Raw genomic sequence first — 12,601 nt, forward strand, 5'->3', positions numbered from 1 at the left:
ATATAGGTAATGGGCATTGGGGAAAAACTGCAAACATGTAACATGTAATGTACCATATAAAAGATAGAAAAACACCATTTAATATAGGTAATAGGCATTGGGAAAAACTGTAACCATGTAACACGTAATGTACCATATAAAAGATAGAAAAGCACCATTTAATATAGGTAATAGTCATTGGGGAAAAACTGTAACCATGTAACACGTAATGTACCATATAAAAGACAGCAGCAGGAGAGAAGAAGAAGTCAGGGGACAGAGAGGATCACTGAGGGTGTGTGTGTGCCTCTGCCTGAGCTGTGAGCAAACCACAGCAGCCCCAGAAGAAAATCTTTTCGATAACTTGCAATAAACTGCCTTGAGACCCAACAACAGAGACTGCTGAGCCTTTCTTTGGAAGCTCGGGCTGGAGGAGAGACTTTTCCACCACATGGAGCCACCCCTGACCTAGAGGTGGTCTTCGGCAGTTAATGAGGCTCAGGAGGACACCAAACGAATCATGAAACTGCCACCATGAGCACGGTGAGCACACTCTCTGCCAGCACACCCCAGCCCATCCCACCCCTCACGGCAGAGAGCCCATCACCCACACCCTGCTCTGCTCAGCTCACCCACGGGCAGCACAGAGTGCTTTGGATGAAAGGCAGCGAGAAGGAAAGGCACTGACCGTGGGCAGCTGGCTGGAGAGGAGGTGCCCATCCTGACTCAGCATGTTGGACACCATGATGGCCGGCAGGTCCATGTTCTGGTAGGGATAGGCTGGGATCAGGCTGTTTGGAGGGAGGCCGTGGCACAGCGAGTGGTATCCAGTTTCATGGTCCACCAAGTGCAGGAGGGACGGGTCGGGGAGGTTGGGAGGCGTTATGGGAGGGATCTCGTAGTCCTCGTTGTTCTCGTTCTGACTGTTGTACGTCTGAAACACCAAAGAGACATTTTGCAACGTGTCACTGGTATGTAGGAAAATTGAGAATTTTAGAAGCATATCATGTACTTAGGCGGGTGGAGGAAAACAGAAATATATTGGAATAACAGAGATATATTTAACAGATGTATTTAACAAATTTGCAAAAGTGCAGAACACAGTTTGTTATGCGAATGTAACTTGCTAGGTGGAGACAACTTGTAACAGAACACATAAGAATTTAGTTGCTGGGTAAAGGCCGTAAAGATAAGAAAACTCAGTAAAGCAAGACTTGGGTATTGTTGAAACCCATAAAGCAGAACCTTTTGCTTAAGGAGCCAGCAAGAACCAGGCTCCTGGTTTTGGCCAGCACAAACTGACCTGAGAGAAAGCCAAACCTCCACTGCACCTGCCCAGAAGAAACAGTCAAGCAGAGAGCATCGAGGAAGATGATGTTACTTCATCAAAGACACCCACCCAGGACCACCAGAAGGTGTGGCACCACCAAAGCCTCTGGACAGGGAATGAGCAGGCAGGGAGGTGTGGCTTGGGGGATCAATGTGTATTTAAACCTGAAATCTGTCTCACCAGGCACACAGAATTTTGGTGGAAATACCCCCCATGTCTTTGGTGGAAATATCCCCCAACTGTCCCAGCTGGAATAAAACATACCTGCTTTACAGATTTTAATTCTAAAGCCCTTATTCTGCAAATCATCACTGCCTTGCTGCTCCAGCAAAGAAAAAAAGACTATTTCTCTAAGAAATACAGATTCCAGTGGAGATAGGTTTGTTGTGATAAAAAAGGCACCTCCAGTCCTGCACACCAGGTTGTAAAGAGATAGGAGCCAGGGTGTGGGTGTGGCAGCACTGCACCATCTATCAGGAACACACCACGGAGCCCCCTGAGGTACCCCCTTGCTCCCCACTCCCTCACTGCATCCCTGCTCATCTCTGAGTCCCAAAAACCTCAGCAGGAACTCCCACACCTGGACCACAGCCATGGGAGGGCACGGCTGCCTCCTGACCAGCTGCTGCCTGCCTAGGTCAAAGTCTCTCTCTGGGCACCCAGCTCAGCTCTCAACCTACAGCTGGTACTTTTAAGAGCTTTTGTTAGAACTAGAGCTGTAGAAATAACAATTACTTGGGATCAAAATTCACAGAATTATGGAAGTTTGGGTCACAAGGGATGTTAAAGCCCATGCAGTCCCACCCCTGTTGTGGGCAGGGACATTTTCCACTAGCCCAGGTTGCTCCAAGCCCTGTCCAACCTGGCCTTGGACACTTCCAGGGATCCAGGGGCAGCCACAAGCATTTTTCCCCAATATCTAGTCTAATCCTGCCCTCTGTCAGGTTAAAGCCATTCTCTCTCATCCTAACTCCCTCAGAATCCTCAAAAACTCCAGCACAGAAGCTACAACCAGGAAGGGGGATTTGGAAACACAGCTGTCATTCTTTAAAAACCCTTTAAAGAAAGCCTGCATGACTCCACTACACATGGAGATTTGTTCTTCATTATATTCCCTCCCAAATTGCATCTGGAAAAGCATTCCCTCACCTCCCTACCAACACTCCCTTGAGGTGACACAAACATGCAGAGATGTTGGAACTCTGTCTGCTCCCCATGTTTTCTCATGGCTTGTTTACTTCTAAGCATTTCCATTTATATAAAAATGTTGTTGCACCTGTGCAATCATTTTCACTTCAGACAAAACCATTTTTTCTCCGTAACGTGTGAATCTATCCAAAATTATTAATTACCAACACAGAATATAACGAGTCTCTGGCAGAGGAGGCTTATTCTAAACATCTACTGTTTCATATGTTATTATAGCATATGAAATTCTGATTAGCTATAGCATTACACACATGCTAAAGCTAAATTTCCCAGATCACCTAGTTTCATGGTTGGATTTGGACTTAATACTTCATTTAAGAGCAAAACCCCAGATGTTAAAAAAAACAGTTAAGCACTGTAGGCTTTAATAATCCGTTGTCCCAGAGCTCACCCCTGGATTCGTGCTCTTCATCACCACAGACTGTGGGGACAAAGTCCTTAATAAAATAAAATAAAACCTGTGTTTAACTGGAGCGCAGAAGTCAGCGGGAGAGGCAGCAGGAAGCAAGGAGGGATCTGTGGATTGGTGAAAGGGCACTGCCAGGGAGAGCCAGGGCTCTGTGGGGTGTCAGAGCAGGGGGGCACTCCTGCCTCACCCCACAGCTGGGGCTGGAAGAGGTTCATCCTCTGCTAGGATGAGCCCACACCTCTCATCTTCCCTCACCCCACTGCAGAAAGGAACAAAAAAAGCAGGACAGAATGTCATCCAGGGGGACAAGCTGGACAAGTGTGGCCACAGAACTTAATGAGGTTCAACAAGGTCAAGGAGCTGCTCCTGTGCCGGGGTGATCCAGGCAGGAGTACAGAGCAGGAGAGGTCAACATTGAGAAGAGCCCCGTGAAAGAAGGACTTGGGGATTCTGGTGGAGGAAAGGTTGGACAGGAGCCAGCCCTGTGCCCTGGCAGCCAGAACACCCCGTGTGCCAGGCTCACCCCACTCGTGGGCAGCAGGGCAGTGAGGGGACCCTGCCTCTGCTCCCCTCTCTGCTCACCCTACCTGTGGGGTGCCTGCAGCTCTGGGGGCTTGAGGCAGGACGGGAATGAAGAGACTGAGTCAGAAGACGAGAGAATAGAACTCTGATTTATTTCAAAATGCATCGCTCTTTACACAAGCTTCATCCAGGCCAGTTCTATTGGTCCTGAAGTGAAAACATCCCACACCATTGGTGTGCAGTGAATGACGTACAGTAGCAAAGCCTAACTAGAAACAATGTGAACAACAAGAGAGATAAAGAACCTTATTTATATTCCTTCTCAACAGTTTCTCAGGCTCCTGCCTGGTTAGAAATTTTCCGTTTCTCTCTTTGACTGAATCTGAGACTAACAGGGGCTCACACGGGAGAAGGACATGGAATTGTTGGAGCTCCAGAGGAGGCCACAGAGATGCTCCAAGGGCTGGAGCCTCTCTGCTCTGGAGCCAGGCTGGGAGAGTTGGGGTTTTCAGCCTGGAGAAGGCTCCAGGAGAGCTTAGAGCCCCTTCAGTGCCTAAAGGAGCTCCAAGAGCTGGAGGGATGGGAAAAAGGGGCAGTGGCTTCACACTGAAAGAGGGCAGGGTTAGATGGGATATTTGGAAGAAATCCTTCCCTGTGAGGGTACAGAAGCCCTGTCACAGGGTGCCCAGAGTAGCTGTGGTTGCCCCTGTGTTGGAATCTGAGGTATTGATGATCCAGAGATTGTAGAAAGTCTCTGTCTTTCTGCCCCACTGCCAAAGCAGAAGCCATAATTGGTCTGTGCTGGTTTCCAGGTTGTTTATTCTGTTTATCTCTCACATGTTCTGCTGCCCTGCCCAGCTCTGTCCTGCAGGGCAGTGTGTGGGGCTCTGCCCTCAGTGGGATGTGACAAACATTAAATACCAGAAACTCCCTGGGCTGGATTTACAAGAACGTGCCAATATCTGTCACCTACGTTGGACAGTGTGTCCCCAGCCTGAACCAACAGAAAAATGCCAACACCACAGTGAGACATGGAGGGCATGGAGAAGGAGAAAAAGGACAAGACACACCCAATTTCCTCCATCTTGTCCCCTTTGAACCCCTCATCTAGAATCCTAAAATTTTACTTTTGCACCCGTGCCACACTTAATTATTACTTCTCTCAAACACTCAGAGCTTGTAATTCATGCTGTAAGATTGAAAACTCTTTTGCATGGACAGAGATCACAGACAGTGTCCCTGGGGGCTCTGTCCAGGGGGGTTCCTGACCCCTGCCAGGGTCCCAGACCTGCCAGGGCAGCCAGAGGGAAGCCCTGGATTCCCACATCCCTGGATCCCTGTAAGTGTCCAAGGCCAGGCTGGATAAGGCTTGGATCTACCTGGGATGGTGCCCATGGCAGGGAATTGCAATGATGAGCCTCAAGGTCCCTTCCAACCTAAACCATTTGATGATTCTGTGATTCAAGAGCAGGTTCTGCATATCTGACTCAAACCTTTACGTTTGCCTGAGATTCCCACTGGCTGTAGGGAAACAGGAGCATGACAGGAACGCAGGAGAGAGCCTGGGCCCTGACAGCTCTGTACCCACTGTTCGTGTTCAGGGGAAATTCGAGCCCAGCTCTTTTTCCAGGCAGCTTCTGTCTGTCATTGTTGTGATACAGGGAAGGGAGTGGGCTGAGGGGATGTACTCAAGGCAGACAGAGAGATCCCATTTAATACATCTCGTAGCGAGGTTTCCATTTGGGTTACGCTCCTCGAGGTACAATGATTCTTTCCCAGTTATTTAAGAAGATTTCTCTCCATGCTTTACAGAAAGGGATTTGAATAAATCATCTCACAGCAAACTTGTTCCTCCAACTGGTTTATTTTGGTATCAGGTATATAAGCAAGTGGCTTTGCCGTACTTAACTAAATTATGTAAAACCCACTCAAAGTTTCCTAAAGCTCTCTTCAAAACTCTTGAGTCCCGTGTTGCTGCAGAGCAGCTCACCCAAGGGCTTTGAGGTGGTTTTGTGCAGGGTGTCAAAGCCCCAGCACCTTGCTTACCCCAGGCACATTTCTGGCTCTGTTCTATTCAACCCAGGGGGAAAAAAAAAAGAGAGAAAAGAAAAGAAAAAAAAAAAGACCTGTTTAAATCACAAAGCTTTCCGAATAGCTACAGCATTTTGCAGACGTATCAAAATTACAATCAAAGCTGTACACAATCAAAATCAGATTAGACAATATCCAATCAACATAATCAGCCTCGGCGCCTGCCAGCTTTCACACCCTGTCGCTACCGCGCTTCCCAGAGCAGGCTGCCCTCACTGCCTCTGTGTGTGCTGGAAATAGGTGGTCAGAGAGATAAGGAAAGGAGATGAGGCACACAGACACTCAGAAGGCTGGGAAAAGGGTGACTTATTGTGTGATTTACTGTCACACCCAGTGCATGTTGACGTGTCCACAGTGACAGCTCTGTCCCCACAAGGAGGGGTCTCACAGGGTGTGCACAGAGCCGTCCCCTCAGCCCCTCTGCAGCAACACCCAGCTCCTCTCCACCGCCATGTGGGCTCTGTGGCAGATTATATTTCCTATTCTTATGTTAATTTGAATGAAATTAAACAGCCAATTATACGTTCTAAGGATACATTACAAATTAGATTAGCGGGCTGGTCTGAAGCCATTCATCCCACCAGGACTCCGAGCGTGGAGCAGCTCCTGCTGCTGAATGGCTGCCCATTTACTGTGCACAAAAAAAGGATCGAGGATTTTCCACTGTCAAACAGATGACAGTTGTTGTGATTACACATTATTCCTCTTCAAATTAAAACACTGAAATCAGCTGAAACAACAAGCTTCTTCTTGCAAACCCTCTCGTGGCTGGTGCTGCCGGGCAGATGCCGGGCGCTGCTTGGAGCAGGGAAGCCCTGCAGTGGGCTGGGGACACAGGATGGAGCCAGGCCCTGTCACAGAGGGGACAGTGCCCCTCTTCTGAGTGCCCCCCTTACCCTCAGCCCCACAGCTATCCCTCTGCACCAGCTGTAGGGGTTGTATGGGATCAAACTGCCCTAGGCATGGCCCCAGGGTTATCGCAGAATCATAAAATAGTCTGGGAAAAGATCTGAAGGATCATCTCATTCCAAACCTCCTGCCATGGCAGGGACACCTTCCACCATCTCAGGTTGCTCCAGGCCCATCCAGCCTGGCCTTGGCACTGCCAGGGATCCAGGGGCAGCCACAGCTGCTCTGGGCACCTGTGCCAGGGCCTCAGCACCTCATAAACCTGGTTCTGCCCCATGCTTGCACAGGATGGCATCACACCAGGTACAACCAACCTCCAACAGCAGCAAAGCTGTATTTTAAAACAATTTTTGAAATCCAAGTCTGAGCAGGGATCCCTGCACCATTTCCATCCTGTGGGAATCCAGAGCTTCCCTCTGGCTGCCCTGGCAGGTCTGGGACCCTGGCAGGGGTCAGGAACCCCTCTGGACAGAGCCCCCAGGGACACTGTCTGTGATCTCTGTCCATGCAAAAGAGTTTTCAATCTTACAGCATGAATTACAAGCTCTGAGTGTTTGAGAGAAGTAATAATTAGTGTAGCATGGGTGCAAAAGTAGAATTTTAGGATTCTAGATGAGGGGTTCAAAGGGGACAAGATGGAGGAAATTGGGTGTGCCTTGTCCTTTTTCTCCTTCTTCATGCCCTCCGTGTCTCACTGTGGTGTTGGCATTTTTCTGTTGGTTCAGGCTGGGGACACACTGTCCAACGTAGGTGACAGATATTGGCACGTTCTTGTAAATCCAGCCCAGGGAGTTTCTGGTATTTAATGTTTGTCACATCCCACTGAGGGCAGAGCCCCACACGCTGCCCTGCAGGACAGAGCTGGGCAGGGCAGCAGAACATGTGAGAGATAAACAGAATAAACAACCTGGAAACCAGCAGAGACCAATTATGGCTTCTGCTTTGGCAGCGGGGCTGACAGACAGAGACTTTCTCCAATCTCAGAATCATCAATACCTCAGATTCTGACACCATCCAACAGCAGATTCAGGGTCAGAAGACGGAGGACTGGAGGGGAGGTGATGTGGGAGGATTGTACTGGGGAGAGAGGCTCTGGTTCCTGGCAAAATGACACTCAGGCCATGTCCAGGACCAAGAGGAGTCAGAACTGGCTGCTCCCTCCCAGCTCACAGCACAGGGTTGGGGACATGATATTTGGAATTATTTGAGAGAAAAGGCAGAATTCCTGAACCCGTTACAAGAGCAGGGGCTGGCCTGCACAGCCAGGCGCCACTGCTGAGCTGCCAAAGCACCTGCAGGTCTTGGAGCCACCCCAGTGTGGTCTCCTGCCAACACTGCTCCCCAGCACAGGGACAAGGTGCTGAGATCTCCCAGACTTGCTGTATTCCTGATTCTTTTCAGGAGAAGGGGGCAGAGATGGACAGGAAGCATCCCCAACACCCAGGAGCTGCAGGAGGGGGCTCTCAGGTGCAGGGCAGCTTTGGGGACGTGTCTGTCCATGGCAGGTGGCTCCTCTGCTGCAAACACAGAGCACATCTGGGGGTTATGGCCTGATGGGCACAGTGACCCTGCTCACCCTCTGCCATGGCCAAAACCACCCCTGATGTTGCTGCTGCTTCACCTTTTGCTCCTGGGCTGCACCTCCTCTTGGACTGCAAATGAAGCCAAGCCCCAGGAAGCTCACACCATCCATCCCATAACAGAACCCCCTGAGCCTGGGGGAGCATTCCCAGCACTGCAGCAAGGAGGAGATGGACCAAGGGACATCCAGGTGTCTGAATGTCACAGAGCTCTTAGGGACCAGCTGTGACCCAGCCAAAGCAATATTCTATAATACACTGCAGATCCTCATATAGGTGACTCAGGAGGGAGGGACAAGTGCTGAGCATGTCTATACATGACATCTTGACCTTCTTCCTTGCCTTTCCCCTCCTGGAAGGGCAGGAAAGCACTGTCCTCCTTTACAAAACACCCCACAGCCAGGCAGCACCATCTCTGCACTGCATGCTGGTATAAATCACACAGGACATGGCTTGACCAAGGACCTGGGAAATCATTCTCCTCCTTGGCAGCGTGGCAAATATCCAGTGACCCCAATTCTCCACTGAGTCACGTTCTGTGTGATTATCTGTGAGGATCCAGGAGTTGCAGCCAAGCACTGATTCAGAGAAATGTTCTTCACAGTGAGGATAAAGATTTGTAGTATTATTGCAGGTAAATATTTGCCCTGTCAAAAAGCATTCAACAGTAAATGCGAGCCTGAGAGAGAACATTTGTTCTTGGGAAGGTACAAGGAAATAGGGAGGCTGCTGCAATCTATCCAGATGACACAAACCACCATGGACTCTGTGCCATCCCTCATCTAACTGGGTTTTTTCTGAAGCTAGTGCAAAAGCTCAGTGACACTCCTGACACTTTAGAGATGAGATGTGTCTAAAGAGACCCAAACCAGCCTGGCAAGTCTGCAAAGTGAGGAAAACATTGATATTTGTGAGGCTGAGAGGTGCTACAGCTTGGGTTCCTGATGTGCACAAGGAACACACAGAGGTTATGGGGTGCCCACACCATCCCACGAGCTGTGATGGCAATCCCCCAACCTAATCCCAGCAGGACCCAGGGAGAGCACTCTCCCAGCAGCACCACACAGGGGAGGAGCTGCAGACAAGCAGCCAGGTGGTTTTGGGGGTATCTTGATTTATCCAAAGCTGGATGATGTGTCAGATGGAGTCAGGAGACAGAGAGGCACACGGATGGGTTTGCCATACAGACACATCCCTTATTCCCTACAGCGTCTCAAAGATTCACCACATGCCACTGGTCACAGCAACTGCAAGGATCACCAGGCTGAGAGAACGCCTTGAGCTACAGAAAGAGTCCAAACACAAGGAAAAAGGTAAAATCGAAGCTTCCTGAGGATCAGCTGCCCATATTTCCTCAAAAGCTTTTGGTCTCCTCTCCCACTACACCCATTACTCACACAGGTACAATCCTATTTGCAATAAGGGGATTTTGATATGTTTCTCCAGCACAGAAACCAGATTGGTTTTCTGCTCATCTCGTGGCACTGAAGCCACAGGGACAGAAATGTCAGTTGAGGTGGCAGGAGAATGTGGAAATGACTTGGGACACTGCAAACTCCACAGAAATGCTCTGGGGCCAGCATGGGAGTGGATGGGTGCTTGCTGTGGGGTGGGCAGGGGGGTTCCCCTTCCATCAGCCCTTCTGCAGGCAGGGATGGCAGGGGGCTCCTGTTCACACCTGGGCTCCCAAAGCCCCGTGCCAAGAAGTGAAGCAGTGCTGATTTTCTGTGTCAGCAGCTCTGGGTCTTAGGAAGGGAAATTGATTTGCCTCATCCTCACACATGGGGATCTGTGTGAATACCAGGGTCAATGAATTATGAGGGGAGAGGTGGATAAATACTGGAAAGAAGTATTTATTAACAGCCACATACAATCTCCAAATTGTCTTTGAAGTGCTCCAAGCCCCTGCTACATTAATTTTCACATGCTCAGGTTTTTTACTAAGGGAATGCTGTTGAAATGGGAAAATGAGTTCTTGCCTGAACAGAAATGTGCCCTGGAAGTGTCTGCACAATATTCAGCAAGAGGCTGGGGGCACGTCAGAGCAGCACTGGGCTCTTCATCCCTCTGTGTGTGCTCCTCTTCCATATCCAGAGTACAGGGGGGCTTAAAATCATAGAAACACTGAATGGTTTGGGCTGGAAAAGACCTTAAAGATCATCTTTTTCAAAACCCCCTGTCATGGGCAGGGACATTTTCCACTATCCCAGGCTGCTCCAAGCCCCGTCCAGCCTGCCAGGGATCCAGGGGCAGCCACAGCTGCTCTGGGCACCTGTGCCAGGGTCAGCCTACCCTCACAGGGAACAATTCCTGCCCAATATCCCATCCATCCCTGCCCTGTGGCAGTGGGAGCCATTCCCTGTGTCCTGTCCCTCCATCCCTTGTCCCCAGTCCCTCTCCAGCTCTCCTGGAGCCCCTTCAGGCACTGGAAGGGCTCTGAGCTCTCCCTGGAACCTTCTCCTCTCCAGGTGGGCACCCCCAGCTCTCCCAGCCTATTCCCAAGGAAAGATTATTCTCTCCAAAACCCCAAGCAAATGCTGGCTGTCCCAGAGATCAAACTCCCACCTCCCCACTCCGTGGGACTCTACACTGCAACAGCAGCACAAATCCATTCCCAGCTCAATGCCAGCTCTTCTTTCCCCTTTGATTCAGTGGGATATTTATACCTTTAAACTTTACATGAGTTGACCTTCTCCCATCTCCTGTAGATCCTGTGCAGTCCTGGAGCCACAGCTCTTCCCAAAGCCTCGATGGTTTCAACCAAATCTGACAGCTCAGAAAGGTCTCTTCTACACATTTTACAAAAATTTGTATTTCATAAAACCATTTGTCCACAGAGGGTCCTGAACATCCTTGCTTGTCCTAATCACCTTGGATGTCCTTGGGAAGTTGCCACAGTGGCAAAGGGAAGGCTCTGGTGTGGTGCTCAGCAGGAAGGGGCTGTGAAGGGAACAATATCCATAGGGAGCAGAAAATCTCTGTTCACACCAAAATTAAAAAAAAAAAAAATTGGAGGCTTGCATCCAAGTCTGCATTTTGGGGGATTATTTTACATGCTACTAAAGGACAGAAACAACATTGCCAGGACCCTCTGGGCTCAACCTGTCTGTGGTGTGGGTGGGAAATGAAGAATAAGGTACCAATTATTTATAATCATCCAAAGGACGGAAAATCCCTGGCTATTCTGCTGCATCCCCTCCCATAGCACACCAAGCTCAGAGTCAGGTTTGATATTGTCCAAGCTGCTCTTGACCAGCATCACCACTTCACCAAAAAAAAAAAAAAAAAAAAAGCTAAAAATAATGGATTTCTGTGAACAATTTAAAGCAAAAGAAATCAGCCTTATTGTAGGCTTTTAAAAAGGCTCACAACTCTCTCTCTCTCTCTATTTTTTTTTTTTTAAATCAGTATCTTATCCAGAACTGGAATCCTGTCAAGAATAGTGGATAGCAGGGAACTATAACTTCTTATTATGTGTATAGTGATTTTATGAATTCAGTGGGGAATGAAATGCAATTTTGTCAGACTTGTCTGTGTTCATAATGACCAAGTCAAATTAATCATCATGGATAATACTCCTGTGTCAGCCATTCAAGAGATTTTTTAATAGAATTTTTCTGATTCATGTCTTGCAGTACATCAGATCTGTAGTAATGCAGGCACTTCTAAAAATCAGTGCAATTATGGCTTCTTGTTGGCCTGTCATTTTCCTGGAATAAAAATGTCTCTGCAGAAGTCATATACTGTACATAAACCAAAATGGAAAACAAAAATATAGTTACAATTAGGCTTGATTTTTTCTAAAGATTTAATATCTTTTTGAGGCCATTATTTATAGGCAGTACATAAAGCTCCAAGCACGACGTGAAGATGGACGGGTTTATCACAACACAGACCAATTTTATCCTGGTTGTCATTCCTTCTTTGATTGCCCTGTGAGTTAGTGGCTTTTGCAGGCATGGAAATGACTATCCCATAGAACAAACAGGGGATAGGTAATGGGTTTGCAGTCAAATTATTGTGTTTATTAAAAATGTATCCAGGAAAGCCCACTCAGATCCCAAAGGGCTCCTGTGCAGGAAAATCTCTGGTTCAAGCAAAGGTTACGGTTTCCATAAAGGCAGATATAGATGGAAGGGGCAGCAGTGCAGCAGGCAGGGGTGCAGAAAGGATTAGGAGCGCTGTGTTTATCCTCCTGAGCAAAGAGAGACAGACAGACCCCTAATTCCCTGGTGACACAGACAAAAATGAGTTTTGGAAGTAGATACCCCCAGGAATAAAGAGGAAGAAAAACGTAATCACACATCTCAGCCTTTCTTGCTTTTCATGGCAAGGCAGAATGCCTCACAGGAGAGGGCAGGGCAAGAGCCTGCCAGCAGCTCCACATGAGCCTGCTGGGACAGCTGTCCCTCCAGAGCCACCTCCTCATGCCACCAGGTGCCACCTCTGCATGGCAGCACCACGTCCCTGCACAGGGACCTGCACTCCTGGGTGTGCAGATCATGGAATCACCGAGTGGTTTGGGCTGGGGAGACCTGGATGCTCACCCAGCTCTGCTCCCTGCCACAGGCA

The 12,601-nt window shown here is 48.8% G+C and overlaps 1 protein-coding gene across 1 annotated transcript in view; it reads right to left on the bottom strand.

Moving 5' to 3' along the window:
• Window positions 1–12,601, bottom strand: part of TOX2 (TOX high mobility group box family member 2) — a 161,029-nt gene that overhangs the window by 67,273 nt on the left and 81,155 nt on the right. The window contains exon 3 of the mRNA XM_021546355.3: window positions 668–913. Within this exon, the coding sequence (XP_021402030.2) occupies window positions 668–913 (246 nt within the window). The remainder of the gene's footprint in view (window positions 1–667; window positions 914–12,601) is intronic.

This window comes from Lonchura striata, chromosome 20, assembly GCF_050655825.1.
Source record: "Lonchura striata isolate lonStrDom1 chromosome 20, ASM5065582v1, whole genome shotgun sequence".
Lineage (NCBI taxonomy): Eukaryota > Metazoa > Chordata > Aves > Passeriformes > Estrildidae > Lonchura > Lonchura striata.